At 25.2% G+C, this 16,694-nt stretch overlaps 1 protein-coding gene across 1 annotated transcript; it reads right to left on the minus strand.

Annotated features, from left to right (window-relative positions):
• Positions 1-366: 366 nt before the first annotated feature.
• LOC145844354 (fibrinogen-like protein A) lies at positions 367-8,265 on the minus strand. The gene is made up of 8 exons (XM_082951752.1): positions 8,177-8,265; positions 7,683-7,775; positions 7,091-7,204; positions 3,638-3,756; positions 2,793-2,889; positions 1,858-1,957; positions 1,208-1,272; positions 367-856 (listed from the first exon to the last, which is right to left on the minus strand). The coding sequence occupies exons 1-8, from the start codon at positions 8,235-8,237 to the stop codon at positions 594-596; spliced, it is 912 nt and encodes a 303-aa protein (XP_082807878.1). The 5' UTR covers positions 8,238-8,265; the 3' UTR covers positions 367-593.
• Positions 8,266-16,694: the final 8,429 nt, after the last annotated feature.

Genomic DNA, 16,694 nt, shown 5'->3' on the forward strand with positions numbered 1-16,694 from the left:
TGAGCTGAGACAAGCTTTTGAAAACTTTCATTTAAAGAAAATACATTTCTCGTTATTTTTACTTAACACACTTAAATATATTTATAAACACTTTTAAGTATCTATTTTTTTATTTTTTTTATAGTTTATAAGTCTAACTTAAGAACTTTATTAAACGTTTAATGTCTGTATTATTTTCGTAGAAAAACATATTTGTTTGGTAATATTACATGTATTTTATTAACTTAAGTGTATGTATAAAATGACACCTAGAGCAAAGTAAACTGTTTATTCACATGATCAATTACAGCAGTAATGAATAAAGTGTAAAAGAGTATGCTATAAAACAACCTACATAAAATAACTTGCTTCAATAAGAATCTATAAGTAAACGTCAACTGCGTCATAAAGGCGTTATCAAAACATAGTCGAAAAATCAGTTATAATTAAAATATTTGGGCTAAATACTTTTGCTTAAAATTAAACCTTTTGGTTTTAGTACTTTGACTCTATTTAGTAAAGTAATTGCTGAACACTTTGAAATTTTTATAAGTAACTAGTAACTAGTAAAAGCACAAACTGCAGCAAATACATTAAACATAAAGTTAAACATGTTAGACGACTTCGCGGTTCATCCATCTCATCTTTTTTAGAGCCGTTTGAGAATTTTCGGTATCAAAATAATACCAAATCATGAATTCACCATGCTTGTCTCCGTCTACTCCGTACCGTCCCATGAGGCTCTGATGACGACATGCGTTGTACCAGTTGCCGGCATTTCCATAGCTAGCAGCACAATTTCCATCTTTCCACCTATCATTGTCTTGATCGTAGGTTGTGAATTGCATTTTGTTGTGCCACGCAAGTGCATCATAACCTGATAGATATATATCTTTTCTAATCACGTCAAATGTTACAAATTGTACGTCATTGTGTTATTTAAGTACATCGCTGTTTAACATATATCATTAACATAATCAATATCTGTTTCTAAGCAAATAGTTGTAGTTTGTCCTTATTAGAAAACATTACACATCTAGGTACAAGTTTTACTTTACAGTAAACTAAGTTTAAACTAGTTCAATGATTTGATAGTTAAGTGAAGAAATATAATTAAAACAAGTTTTAAAATCCTGGGACGAGTTGTAGTTAGGTTATTAACAGTAGTACTGAAAATAAAATTAACCTAGAAATAATTTTAGACAAACTTAAATAACAAAACACTAACCTACTATACCAGGATTTCCAATTGTTAGTCGGTACTTGTCCGAACTACCAGCTACTTTGAAGTTTCTAAAATACATGTAAACAAAATAAAATAAATAACAGCTATCTGTAAGTGTAACGACTTTAAAATCGATTTAACATAAGAAGTTACTCATTCTAAAAACTATTTTACTTCTTAATGTACACTATTAAACTAATTCAAACATCTTTTATAAACAGAAAGACGACAAAAAAAATTGTTAAAGTTATACATATCTATAATTTAACTTTAATTATTTAAGTATACTTTTCATCAGAACTGAAAAATAATATCAGATTTTATACAAACTATACCGATTTCTATGACTTTTTTTGTTGGTATATTAAAGTAAGTTATCACAGTTTAAATTTAGTTCACAAAACTAATGTTTTACTTAATATTTTTCGATTAATTAATGAAGTATAAGATCAATTTTTAAAACTAAAAATAAAACAAATACTTAAAAGCTTTAAAACTTACTAAATTAAGCTTATTTTGAAAAAAAATGTTTTATAACTATTTAATTTGTTTACGTTTTGAACTGAAAAAAAAGAATACACTTGATAAAACGTATTTAGCTTAATGCATTGACTTTATAATGGTTGAAAGAAATCTTATTTAACGAAACTAACTTATACTCAGCATAGTTTTCTTCTCCTTTGAAACTGGCCATCTCAACTCTTAGTTGGTAATTTCTTCCATCGCTGGTTATTTTGCTGATTGTTTTTAAACCTGTGAAGTTTATTTTAGTGAAAATTTTAGCTGTATTAAATATGTTGTTTATTGAATGATAAAAAAGCACTCATAAAGTTTGGTCTAAAAATCTGGTTTACGAAAAAACCTTTGAATTATCGAGTCTTAACCATATACTTTTACATTTTCTTACGAGTTAATGCACATATTTTTTTTATAATCTAAATATTTAAATTTTTAGTAATAAAATATTCAATTAAACGAAATGAAAGAAAAGAAAACTAAACAAAAATTAATTGAGTTTGTGTTTAAAAATGTATTTTTAAACATGTCTAATAACATAAAAACTAAATAAATAAATAAATATATATATATATGTTTATATAACTTTAAATTAACTCAAAAAAGGAGATACACTATACTAATAGCAAACATGTGAATACATGAATGATAGGTTACAGTTTTATTAAAGAAGGTAAAAATGTAATACGCTGAAATATGTTTACGTTGAATTTTATCATGCGCTAAAATAATTTTTGTGTGCTTATAATGTGCTTTTTGTTTAGTAAGTTTACTTAGCAGTAAAAAGAATCTTATACTTGAATAGATAAGTAAACTATTGTTGAACTTTTTAATAGTTTTAAGGAAATGAACTCTACCGTAACTGAACTTAACTTTTATAAATTAAAATATAAAGATAAGTACTGCATCATTTATGAAATTAATGAGAAAAAAAAACAATAACAATGAATAATAATAACAATAATAACAACAAATTTCCTACGAATTTAAAATGTACTGTAATTTTTGTATATTGTGTTATTGTTTAACTTTATTAGTATTAAATTTCTCCAATAAGTGAAAATTTTCTTACCTAACCAGAATTCCCCATTGATATTTCCGAAAAAGCCTTCGTAAGATGTCCAATTTCTTGTAAAATTAACAGATCCATCGAACCTATTGTGCATGACCTGTAAAGATGTTAATAAGATAAATGTTGTTTATTGTAGATTTAATTCGTAAGCACAGTAAATTGTCATAAGAAAAACTGTCTAAGTTCTTAAATTAATTACTTTGTAAACAGTATTTTCTTAATTATAAAGCTACAATATTATTAAAATACCTAAAGTACTTCTAATAAATAGTTTTTTATTTATTTCATAAGAAACTAATTTTTTTTTTAACTAACATACTTGTTATACATTATAAATATGCTTTATTTATTCGATAGTGAATCTAAAAAAGAATAATGTTTTAGTTTAAAACTGAAACAATTTTATCTGGTACGTAATGAGTAAAGTTATGGTGTTTAGTTCTATATATCTTAAGTAGAAATAGTTTTAATATATTTTTATTGATAATATGTTTAGTTATCAAAATGAGTTTAAAAATTCTACCGGCTTCCACTATACAAAATTTATGAAATATTTAACATATCCTAATAAGTATTTTAACAACTGTCATATGGTAATTTTTTGTATGTTAACATAACATATTATTGTATAATGGTTTGAAGAGTAATAAACTTATTCCTTTTGATTTAATAAAATTTCAGAGAGCTGCTTTACCAATCATTTTAGAAACAAAAATGTCTAAGTATCTGGTTTAAATTTTTTTAAGTTAAAAAGCTAATACTTAAAACACTTAAAAAGTAACTTTAAACTTATATATGTAGTTGAATAAATAAAAGAAACTAATATAATTATAGTAAATACTAACTATCCATCCACCATTAGCTGATTTCATTTCACAAAACAGGTTAACGTGTTCGTCACCAACAAGAAACTTGTAAACTCCTGATCTTTTATTCATACCTGGTTTTTGTAATGACTGACAATCTGTAAAATTAATTAGTGTATAGTTTTACAACAAAACTTGACAAACTTAATCTATCATATGTAAAACATCTTTTTACTTCTTTTTTTACTAAATAAATTTAAGAACTGTCTTTTATTAATATTCACATACGTTGTTTAACTAGTAACATATTTTTTGTTTTGTAATTACTTACATATGTTGTTAAGTAATATTTTGATAAGAATTAAAAGCCTTTGCTGTTCTTATACCTAATTGAAAAATTTAACAAGGAATTCCAAAGTAACTAAAGAAATTATAAACAAATAATAACACTATTAAAAAGTAAACTTTATTCCACTTATCTTTACTACTGTTTTGGACTTATTTAAATAAACGTTTTTTTTATCATAAAATACTTTTTTAATCATAATATTAATAATTTTAGTTATTCTATTTAGGTAAATTTATGACTCACTATTAAAGTATATTTTTAATAGATAATTTTATTTGTTTTCAAATTAAGACTTGGCAGGATCTGGATCCGAATTATTTTTAGAAAATTGAAATCTGACCTAATAAGTAATGGACATTTATTTTCGAACTAAAATAGGACTGAATCGGGATTTTTTTAATAATTGGAATCCTAAAGATTTGAGTTGTTTGTAATGAACTAGAACACAATCTGAAATCAAAATATTTGCACCATTTTATTATTCATTTAACAAAGAAATTGATCCAGCCGAGTACATACCCGAATAGTTTTTTCAAACTAAAATTGGGCCAGATCCAAGTCCGGATAATATTTTCAAAATAGGATCTGGCCAGACCCGGGTTTAAGTCCAAAAAGACACTAACCTCCCGGATCCAAATACTTTGATCAGGTAGATTAATTAAATACTACTGATATTCAAAATAACTGTCTATAACAGGGGTCGGCAGGCAGTTGGTGCTCGCGGGCCAACTTTCAAGTTTCGAATAATATAATTGTACAGCAAAAAAACTTATTGAAATTCAGATTGAATAAACAATTAAGTTTCTTAAATAGTTTTAACGGAAGTATTAAAACAATTTTTTATTGAGCTTTATCGCAATTATTTATCTGCAATAGAAATATTGCATTTAAAAAAAGTAAATGCAAACTTAAAAAACGTTAGTTAGAATTTATTTTAAGAAACGAAAAAAAAAACGCTTAAGTAAGTTTCAACAAAGAACATGATTATGTACAGTAACTACAGACTGATCAGAGAAAACTCTTAAGGAAATTTAAGAAATATCAAAAGTAGTTACTATGCATAACGACAATTTCTATGACAATGTCTGTAAAAGGTTTTACATACAACAAAATAAGATTGTACTACGAAACCATACAAATCTGATTATTAACAAGAGATATTAAAAATAAGACAATTTATAGTTAGTCATTATACTTTAAACTTCCATTATTACCTATTTGAAAAAAAAAATCATGAGTTGTATATACATGACGTATGTCCAACAAAAACTTTTAACTCTTATAAAGAATGTAAACAGTTCCAGGGTATCCAAAAGCTTTTAAGAAAATTTTTCCAGGTTTTTGTAAGTACAAGTTTTTGGGTGTCTTTTTGGTATGATATTTAGTTTAAGATAAAAAAATGTTTTGAATAGTAAAACAAAATTAAAAAGATACTGTTAAGCTACTTGAAATTTTTTTAATAAAAAAAAGTATTAAGAAAAAAATACTTATATGATAGATTTGTTATGTGAAATCGAAATTTCATTACTTTAAATGAAAAAATTGTTAAAAAATTTAACGTTTTTCAAAAATTTTCAAACTCAAGGTTTTTCCAAATTATTTTAGCAAAGATTGACAAATTCCAAGCTTTAAAAGAATTCAAGGTTTTTTGGAAACAATGACTGTAAACCCTTATATGTATACAATTTGTATAAATATTATAGCAGCTGCAAAACTTAAAATTAAACATATATTATAGTTCAAACCAATACTGTGAATAACAAAACATACATCATAAGTTTACTTTGCCTCTCTTTAAATTAAAAAAGCCAGCGTTAGTGATCAAAAACTAGCCGGGTATTTTAGAATAAAAAAAGTAATTCTAACCAAAAGCTGAAAAAATTTCTAAATTGGCATGATATTTGAAAAGTCTTCAAACTAACCTGACTTAGTTTAAGTGTGTGGTAACGTTTACTTTTTTGTTTGCTTAAATTAGAACTATTTTGTTTAATTTTTTTAAAGTTTATTGAACGATAAAAAAAGCGCTCAAAGACTTTGGTCTAAGGACCTGGGGTAGAAAAGAACCTTTCGGTTATTGAGTTGTACACCACGACTATACAAACTTAATAAATTTACGAACCCTAAATTTAGTTTTTTTTTAAAATAGGCAGAACATAACACATGTGTATTATTGCAAAGTAAAATTAGTATGCATTAGTATGCAAAGTAAAGAAATATGTTTAATTTTCCGAAATATATTGTTTGGAAAATTAAAATGTATACTTAACAGAAAATGTTTTAATATATGTGATATATACTTTTTAAAATGTTTCTGTACACACTTAGATGTTACATATACAAACAATAATAATATAAAAATGTTCTTAATCTAACTAAGTATTAAAAAAAATAATAGTTCAAAAAATGAGCATCTTTAAACATTGGTGAGCCTAGGAAATACATTAGAATGAACAGAAAACTTCTAAAAATCATAACGTGTCAAAACCGAAATAAATTTAACTTATTTCTTATTATAAAAGCTTTTGTGCACACTCAAATTTAAGTTAAAGTGTTAAAACGTCTAAAAAAACTAATGTTTGAAATACATGTTAAACAAATTATCTAATTTGTAAAGAAATGATATTTTAATTAATAATTGTGCATTACTTTAAAAAAAAAACTGAGTTTACTTGCATTTATTTTAATTACTTAGTAGTTATTATATAAATATCTTACTAAATCCAAGCATTCTTTAAACTTTTTTTTCACATGTTATCTTGCTGTTGTAAGAAGAAATTTATTATGAAACTGAGAAAAAACACTGGTCGAATGCTAGTATGTCTTTTTCATATCGTTAAGGTAAAGCAGAAAAGTCTTTTAAATATTCAAAAAGTTATACAGGGACTTAAAACGAAATTAATCAAATTAAACCAAATTACCAAAAAAAAATTTCACTTAAAATATATTTTTGCTCAGCGGGCTACATTTACCTGCTCGCGGGCCGCATAGTTTTCTTTCGCGGGCTGCATTCCATTCAAAAAAAAAAAACGTGCTCGCGGGCCGCAGTTTGCCGACCCTTGGTCTATATCTACAAAATTAGTCACAACGAAGTATAATTAGTTTAAATAAAAAACTAACAGTTCTATTAATAAATTTATACTAACATTTAAATTTCCTTTTTGGTACACATTTAGGAGCAATAAGTTTCCACATTCCTTTGTTTAATCCATCATTTATACAGTAATTAGTCGTTAAACAAGCATCATCTATTTCGTTACCTTTCAGTTGTAAAAGTGATTGATTTCTCAAGTATTTATTAAATTCATTTAGATAAACTTTTATGTAAAGATAAATCTAACACTTCAAAAATATTTGTCTAGATTTATTGCTAGATTTGAGAAAAAAAATTCTAAACAAAATAAAATATTAAATTCTAATCTTTATAAAAGATACATAATATGAAAAGATTATCACAGATCTTTTTATTTAGTTATATCTATCTCTATTTACACAAAATATTGTTAAATAGTTATAGCTAGAAAAAACAACAGATTTCTGCAATAAATATAAAATACTTCATTTTTTTATAATGCTATTGTCGAACCATAAACCAGTGGCAAATGAATTTAAATTACACAAATATAAGCTATGCATTTAAAGCTTTACATTAAAAATACGCTGTTGTACATTCTTTAAGTATTCGTTTAAATATTTATTCAAAACAAAGTAAAATCCAAAAATAAACTATTCACTAACCAGGAATACAAGAATAAGTACATTCGCTACCAACTTTATTATCATGTGTGCATTGTATATTACCATTAGTAATTTCTTCTAAAGGCGGACAATCTGTAAAAAAAAGTAAATTTTATAGTCCTAGTTTCTTAGAAAAAAAATTAAAAGGTATCCGTGGTATCCGACTCGATACCCGAAAGGTTTTCTTTGAATCAGGTCACAGGACCAAATATTTTTAGCTTCTTTTATTGTTGTTCAATAAACTATAAATTAATATAGTAGCATTTCTAATTATTGTCTAACAATTTTGTCTCAATATTTGTAGTGCAACTTTGATTAAAAATATGTATTATGATTAATAGCTCATTTTGAAAACACAAAACATTATTTTTATAAGAAGCAATTGAAATTGAATTAGTTTTGAACAGTATAATAAAACAACTAATTTGTATAAAAGTTTTTCAAAATGAAATAGATAAAAAAATATATTCATAAATTATGTAAACTAAGCTTACCTTGAACTTTTTCAGCTCTAACTGCTAACATAATAAAAAAGTAGATCAAAAGAAATATCATGTTACAGAACAAAGTTGTTATATATAATAAGTCTGCATAGAAAACACTTAAATAAAATATCTTTTGTTATAACAATTGTACTATTATTTTAAATATTATTTTGTGCAGTTTAGTATATCTTTTTTACCATTTAAACTGTATTACAAGTTTTTAAAACTGAAAAATTAACCAATAATTTATACTGTTTTTTAATTTACCTACCTTACACTTTAAAAGAATGTACTTGTGAAAATTAATATATAAAAATCGATCACAACAAGTAAGATTTATAAATACTTAACAGTATGACAATTTTTTTTTCATTTTAACTTAAAGACTTTTGCACAATTATTTTAATTAAACCTAATTGTTAACAACAACGCAAGTAGTACTTACAGTACAATAAAATACTAAAACAACAAAATTTAGGAAATGATAAATCGGTTGTTGCAAGGAACGTTTAATTTTACGAAACAATATACCACAGTTTCGTTATTAAGTTAAAAAAAAAAATTATCAAAACTATATTGTTATTAACACAACTACTGAGTTAGATACTTTAAAAAATGTTTTTTTAGCAATAAGAGCTAAATTACATTTTTTGTATACTTTATGGTTCTTTAGTTAAATACCCAGAGCTAAATCACATTTTTATAAGGTTTGCATTGCTTCAAATTTTTGACGTTAAAAATAGTTTTAACTTTTTTTAAACCATAAAACTTTTTTGTTTTAAACAATTAGTTTTTTAAAACTAATATTTATAAACTAATACAACTTTTAATAGAATGTAATACAGTTGCTTATTATATATACTTGTGGTTCATGAAATGTGTTTTTTTAATTAAAAATTCATTTATTCAATCTAGCTACGTCATCAACTTATAATTGTTAAGTTTAGTAACATATTAGTAGTTCTGAAAAACTTTTCACAATTTAAACAAACACTACATTTGTTACGAATTTTGCTAAAACAAATAAATCTTAAGCACATCAATAAATCTCATTAATGAAAACTTAGTTAAAAAAAGTTTGTTTTACAAAAATAATTAAATATAAGTTATTGCTTTTAAAACAACCTACTATTGACACAACTAAGTAAATTAAAAGGTAATTTACTTATTAGAAAAAAAGTTTAATTTCACGATATAATATGTCATAATTTCCTTAAAAGGCTAAAGTTAAAAATGTTGCGATACTATCTAAAAAAACGTGTTATTAATAGAATTACATAGTAGTATAATGTTTTTACATTTTTACAATTTTTATTGGAAAATTACATAGCAGTAAAATTTAGTTTTAAACTATTTTAATTTTGTAGTTTTTATTTTAAAACTTTACAGCTGGAATGCATTTTCTTCAAACTTTTGAGTTTAGACTATTCTACATTACTTTGTTTTAAAGTCATCTTTTCCATTTGTTACAAATTTATCTTTTTACGTTTAACTTAAAATTTACAGTGAAATCAAGTTTTTCATAAAACATTTTATGTTTTTTACAATTTATACTCTAATTTAGTCAAATTTGCTTTGTTTGATTTAACATCAAATTTGTAAGTATATTTTATGATTTATTTATAATTTTAAGATTTAGTTTATTTTTACGAAAAAAATTATATTTATTCATGTAATAACATTTTTTATTCTTTATAAAACGTGCCGAAACAGACCAATCTAAAGCCTTACATACAAACTCAATTTGTATAAGTTATCAATTTAAACAACATAATACAATGTCGCTTTAACAACATATAGCCCCCAATTTACTGAACAATATCTGTTTAAGTGTTTTAAACTTGCCATTAAATAAGCTTCAAAACTTTTTTTTTTGCTTTTCACCATGAACTTTAGAATATCTAATATATGTTTCAACAGTTTTAAATTATGACTTCGACGATAAAATTATTATATCACAGTAGATCTCAACGATACAACTATCGTATCACAGTAGATCGCATTTATACAACTATCACATCACAGTAGTTCGCAATGATACAACTATCACATCACAGTAGACTGCAACACTACAACTATCACATCACAGTAGAATGCAATGCTACAACTATCACATCACAGTAGATTGCAAAATTACAACTATCACATCACAGTAGATCGTAACAATACGACTATCACATCACAGTAGATTGCAACAATACAACTATCATATTACAGAGGTTTTATAACTTAAATAAACTTTTGACGCAGATCTATAAAAGATGTTTTATTGGTTTTAATCTTTAGTAATATTCTTACATTCTCCAAAATAAAATTCAAAGTAAGTTGAACTTAGTGCAAAAAATAATAAAACAGTTATATTAGTGTTGACAAATTATGCTTTATAATATATTATGATATCGTTAACTTTAATTAATACTTATAGATTTAAATTTTCAAACTATTCAAAATCCCCAGCCTTTTTTTTATAGTAATGAACATATAACAACAGTTATATAATCATAACCTAAAACTTGAAAATTTTTCTAAACTATGCATAGACTAACTGTAAACTTACAAATATTTATAACTGTTGTCTGCAACACTATGGAGCTACAATTATTACACCTCTGTGGTTAAATTATTGAGAAATAAACCTTTGACGCAACTTTTTGAAAGACTCCGTACTTTTTAGAGTTGTCTTACGTTTACATATTCTTCTTAAACGTCTTGGTCAATTTGAAGTAACCGTTTAAAAGGGTTACTCTATATATCACAAGCAATTAATTTTTATTTACGTATTTGTATCGTTACGCTCTAATTTTATGTGATAGTTGTAACGTTGCTGTCTACTGTTATGTGATAGTTGTAAAATTCTTGTCTACTATGATGTGATAGATGTAAAATTTCTGACTACTGTGGTGTGATAGTTGTAGAGTTGCTATGTACTGTGATGTGATAGTTGTAAAATTGATGTCTACTGGGATGTGATGGTTGTATTGTTGCAATCTACTGTTATGTGATTTTTGTAAAATTGCTGTCTACTGTGATGTGATAGTTGCATTGTTACGATCTACTGTGACGTGTTAGTTGTATGATGCTGAGATTTGTTTTTCAGAATATAATAATAAGACAATTTCAAATTCTGAGTTTTTTATTTAACACTGTATTCATGCGTTTTGCAATGAAATTAAAAATCTCTTTAGAGAAAGACTGTTAAGGCTATGTATACTGTTATTATGTGTTATTAATGGATACTATTTAGATTTTAATTATAACTGATTAAATTAAATAATTTGTAAAAATATTAAATATTCAAAATAAAAAATTAACAATTAAAGAACTAATATAGAACTACTATTTAAGTTATGATAAGACATAGAAAAAAGTTTTAATGATAATTATTAGATATAGTATACAACAAAAATACAAGTACTATAAAAGCACAAGTACAACAAACTTATAAAAGTTTAAAAATTGCAAATATGGAAATGATAATAAGTTTTTTGATTTTAAGTAAAGTTTAGCAAAGCAGTTTAACTGCAGGAACACAGAAACTTAAACTATGACAATTTGAAATTAAATACTTTCAATTCCACTAATTAAAAAAAGATTAATTATAAGTTTTTTAGTTCTTACATTACTATTTACGACTATTAATTTTAAAGGAAATTTGTTTAAATATAGTATTAAAATTTTTTTAAAGTAGTTTAAACTTTATTATCTTAACAAAACTCGTTTATCTGCAGTACTTTTGTTTAGTAAATGTTTTACATTTTTTAAATTTCAAGAAAATAATCTAAATTTTCAGAATTTCTATTTAGTCTTAATAAATCAAAAAAAAAAATATTTAATAGAGTCAATTGTGATAGTCAAACTCGTTACATTTGTAGATATTTAAAATTTGTCTCATAAGTCTATGTTGAACTTTTAGTTTTAGTTTCATTTTAACTTGTCATTAAAAACAGAACAAGAACTATAAAAAATTAAAAGTATATAATTTAACAAACAATAAATCCTAAAAGCTTAGTAAACAGCAGAAGTATTCCAAGAAGAAGCGATTAATAGGGACACGTTCAAACTCGACCCGAAATCAAAATCCACCCGCGATCAAAATCCATCCAAGTCATAATCTATCCGATATAAATCCACCCGAAGCAAAATCCATCCGATCAAAATCCACCCGATCAAAATCCGCCCGATTCAAAATCAACCCGATTCAAAATCAACACGATCAAATTCATCCCGAATCAAAATCCACCCGATCAAAATCTACCCGAGTCAAAACCAACCTGATCAAAACCAACCTGTTTAATTTAACCTAAATCAACGGAAGGTCAGAGTTGCACCTCGCACGTTTGCACGGTTTGACTTTTTAGCAGGGTGCGTCTTTTTAGCACTGCGTCACTAGTGCACAGGTTGTAATTTTTGTTCGGCGTCAATTTTGCACTGAGTGTCACTTTAGCATAAGCTCCATTTTTACACAGCGTAAAATTTACACCAAGGGGGAGAGTTTTGCACAGCGACACTTCTGCACAGTTTTACATTAGCACAAAGGTGGTACTTTTGCACTACTACAATTTTGCAATGCGTTACTTTTACAAAAGGTTTACTTTAGCACAACGTTCAATTTTGCACGGAAACACTTTTGCACAGAATTTTACTTTGACACAGCAAAAATATTTAAGGTCAGCAGTTTGCATGTTCATTTTCTTGCAAAACAAGAATTGATTCCTAACAGAATTTTGTGTTACCGAAACTACTTATATGTTTAAATAACTATTGGAATAAAAGTAAATATTTAAGAGAAAAATATTAATTTTAATTAGTAAAACAATTTAAGATATAAGTAAACAAATATAAATTAAATATAAAAAAAAATAATAAAAGTTGTGATTTTTAAGGTAAACTATAAAAACAACTTAAGTGTTTAAAAATCAAACCTAAAAAATATAAAAAATATACTTATAATAATTTTAGAAGTATTTTAAACTAAATTTAATAACATTTGTAATAGTTAAAAGAAATAGTCAAAAAAAAAAGAAAAATAGTTACGGTCAATGCTAATCCAAATAAATTTCTTCCTAATTCTATTTTCCTAAAGCCATTCATAACTTAAAAACCATGTCTATATGATAGTAAATTTAAAAATTTAAATTATAGGGATTAGTAAAATAAAAGAATTTTTAATAACAGTTAAACGCTAAACTAAAAAAATCAAAAAATTGTATACAAAAGAATGCAATTTTAAGAAAAACCTTATCAAAAGTTACAAGAAGAAAATAAAAGTATAAACTTAAATTTTAAAACAATATTGATAAAAAAAGTGTTGTGTTATGTGTGTTGTGCTTTACTTACAATTTCATTATATTTTGTTGTATAAGAAATTTTAACCAAAGTGTTTATGAAAAATGAAATAAAAACAAAAGAATGATATTAAATTTTAAAAGCTTAAATTTTTTTTAAACGTCTATACATAAAAAAACATCGTCTCTACAACTCATTGAATTTGCTCTATTATTTTGTGAATTGTACAAAAAAAGTTAGTAATTAGATTTTAGCTAGAGAAGATATATACTTAAATTAAGTAGTAGTGAACAAATAAGTTGAGTTTTGTTAGATATTACACTATATTTTAAAAAAAATACCACAAAAAAAAAACTGTTATAATTTTTCCCATTAATTTTTTAAATGTCTTATTTGTATATATGTTGATTATATAAAGTATTACTACAGACAGTCTACAGAGTTTAAACTTTAAATATAAATTATTTCCATAAAAAATTTTTACTAGAATGTATCAACTTAAAAAAATTTATTATATTAATAGGCCAAATCCAGTTTTAATGCTGATGATTTAAGTAATCTTAAAAAACTTAATCACTATTAGTTGACGTTTAAAACTTCATTTCAAAGTTTACTAATTTAGAATCTTGAATTTACATCCGATAAATGTCTTTAACTTAATTTCTGAAAATTTAAGTTAAAAGTTCTAGAACTGTCTTTTTTTTTCGAAAAAGTCAATTTAAAATATAGTTTAGTTTAGCAGGCCAAATTTACATGCTCGAGGGCCATACTTACATGCTCACGCGGGCTGCAGCTATTTATTTTTCGGGCCACATTCCATTTACATTTAAAAAAATGCTCGATGCTTGCGGGCCGCAGATTTACACTTCGAGGGCCACAGTTTGCCGACTCCTGGATTAAATGGATTAACTTGTAGTAGAAGTGGTAGCTTTCACTTGTAGCACACAGTTTTTATAAAAATCTTATCGTGTGCCGTATTTTTTAGAAAATTACTTTGAAATAATTATAAATTTAAAATTTTTATAACTAAAAAACAGTAAAATTTAATTGATTGTCGTGTAATTGTGATTGAGATCGTACAAAAATATTTTTCATTGAACATCCATTTGTTACTTAAAAGTTTCAACATAATTATACTTGGATAGTAAAATTTTATTTTATATAACCTGACGTTGTTTAATTTTTATTAGCTTTTGTAGTTATATTTACATTGAAAGCTAAACTTCTTTATAAAAGCTGCTTGTCGGCTGTACTTGTTTATAAATATATTCAGTAAACAAAAAAACAAAAATAGTTTTGTCAAAAATTCCATATAACAAGCAAAAATACTAAATAACAACTCCAAAATCATTACATAGTAAGTTTAATCTGTAGTACAGTTCTTAATTATTAAGTCGTTTTATAAAGGACATAAAAATAAGAACTTATTAAGTGCCAGTTATTCCTACAGATGACGTTTGTTTGAGAATGGTATTTAGGGGGGACTGAGGGGAAATTATTAAAATGGTATTTGATAAAGAAATAAATAAAGCGAGGTGAGTGTTTCGACTCGGGTGGATTTTGACTCAGGTTGACTTTGATCGGGTTGATTTTAACTTGGATGGATTTTGACTCAGGTGGATTATGATCGGGTGGATTTTGATCGGGTGGATTTTGAACGCGGGTGGATATGGATAGTATACCCGATTATAAGTAACTTAGATTAATAGTAGATTATACGCAATAGTTCTTTTTTAAATTAAAAGTTTGATCTGTATTCTATAAACTTGTTTTATAAAAATTTTGTATAACCAACTCGTTCCTTGATATTATGCTGTGTTATTTTTGTTGTTTTAATTTCCTTAAAAAAAAGTTAGTTTTCCTTGTATTCATTTGTGAAAAAAACTTAAACATTGTAAATATGTGTATATGTGTATAAGTGTTTACATTTATATTGTTTACATATAATTTTTTAAGAATCAAAGCTTTTAAGCTCTGATACTTTTAATAGCTTAGATAGACTAGTTTATAAAATTAAACTTCTAATGCTATAAACGAGCTTTATATTTAATCTAACTCAGATTCATGCTTAATTTAATGATTAAGTTAGATAAACATAGCTTGTTTTAAAAAACAAAAATTAAAAAATTTATAAAAAAGTAACCTTCTGAAAAAGAGTATCCCAAACCTTTATTTTTAAAGTCACCTTTTGAAAGATAAAAAAAGCTATGGCTACCTCCGACAAGGTTTATCAGAAAATTACCATTAAAAACTCCTATTTTTTTGTTCATCATCATCAACTCCAGAATATGTTAGTTCAAAATTATAGCCTTGTGACTTTGTGACGCTTTAACAGCATAAAGGCCACCAATTTTCTGAGTCTTCCTACAATATCTGTTTAAGTGTTTTAAAATTGCCAGCGAATAAGCTTAATTTTTTTTTTTATTTTGCTTTTTACCATGAACTTTAGAATATCTAATGTATGTTTCAAAAGTTTCAAATTATGACCTCAACGATAAAACTATTATGTCACAGTAGATCTCAACGATACAAATATCGTATCACAGTAGATCGCATTTATACAACTATCACATCACAGTAGAATGTAATGCCACAACTATCACATCACAGTAGATTGTCAAAATTGTTGTCTATTGTGATGTGATACTTTTATCGTTGCAATCTACTGTGATGTGATAGTTTTAAAGTTGCTGTATACTGTGATGTGGTAGTTGTAGTGTTGTTATCTACTTTGATGTGATAGTTGTAGAGTTGCTATGTACTGTGATGTGATAGTTGTAAAGTTGTTGTCTAGTGTGATGTTATAGTTGTAAAATTGCTGTCTAGTGTGATGTTTTAGTTTTATGTTGCTTAAACTTATATTTTAGAATATAATAATGAGACAATTCCAATTTTGAGTTTTTAAGCACTGTTCTTCATGCGATTTGCAATGATCACAAGTTAAATAACTCTATAAAGCAAGATTGATAAGACTAAATATAATGTTATTAAGTGTTGATAATGGATACTAATTAGTTTTTAATTATAACTGATTAAATTAAATGAGTTTTTAGGTCTCTAATTATTCAAAACAATAAAATAACAATTGAAGAACTAATACAGAACTACCATTTAAGTTTTTATAAGAGTTAGGTAAAAGTTATATAAATACTTATTAGATAAAGTATACAATAAAAATACAAATACGATAAATGTATAAGCACAAATACAATAAATTTATAAAAGTTTATTAATTGCAAAT

This window comes from Thalia democratica, chromosome 1 (genome assembly GCF_965202585.1).
Source record: "Thalia democratica chromosome 1, ktThaDemo2.hap1.1, whole genome shotgun sequence".
In the NCBI taxonomy this organism is placed as follows: domain Eukaryota; kingdom Metazoa; phylum Chordata; class Thaliacea; order Salpida; family Salpidae; genus Thalia; species Thalia democratica.

What these genes read in the sequence shown, in the direction of transcription:
- LOC145844354 (XM_082951752.1), bottom strand. Translation starts at nt 8,237, where the DNA reads ATGATATTTCTTTTGATCTACTTTTTTATTATGTTAGCAGTTAGAGCT. An exon ending in CAATGGGGAATTCTGGTTAG is followed by an intron (nt 1,958 to 2,792) that starts GTAAGAAAATTT and finishes TAAACTTCACAG; the next exon opens with GTTTAAAAACAATCAGCAAA. An exon ending in TGGAAATCCTGGTATAGTAG is followed by an intron (nt 857 to 1,207) that starts GTTAGTGTTTTG and finishes TATATCTATCAG; the next exon opens with GTTATGATGCACTTGCGTGG.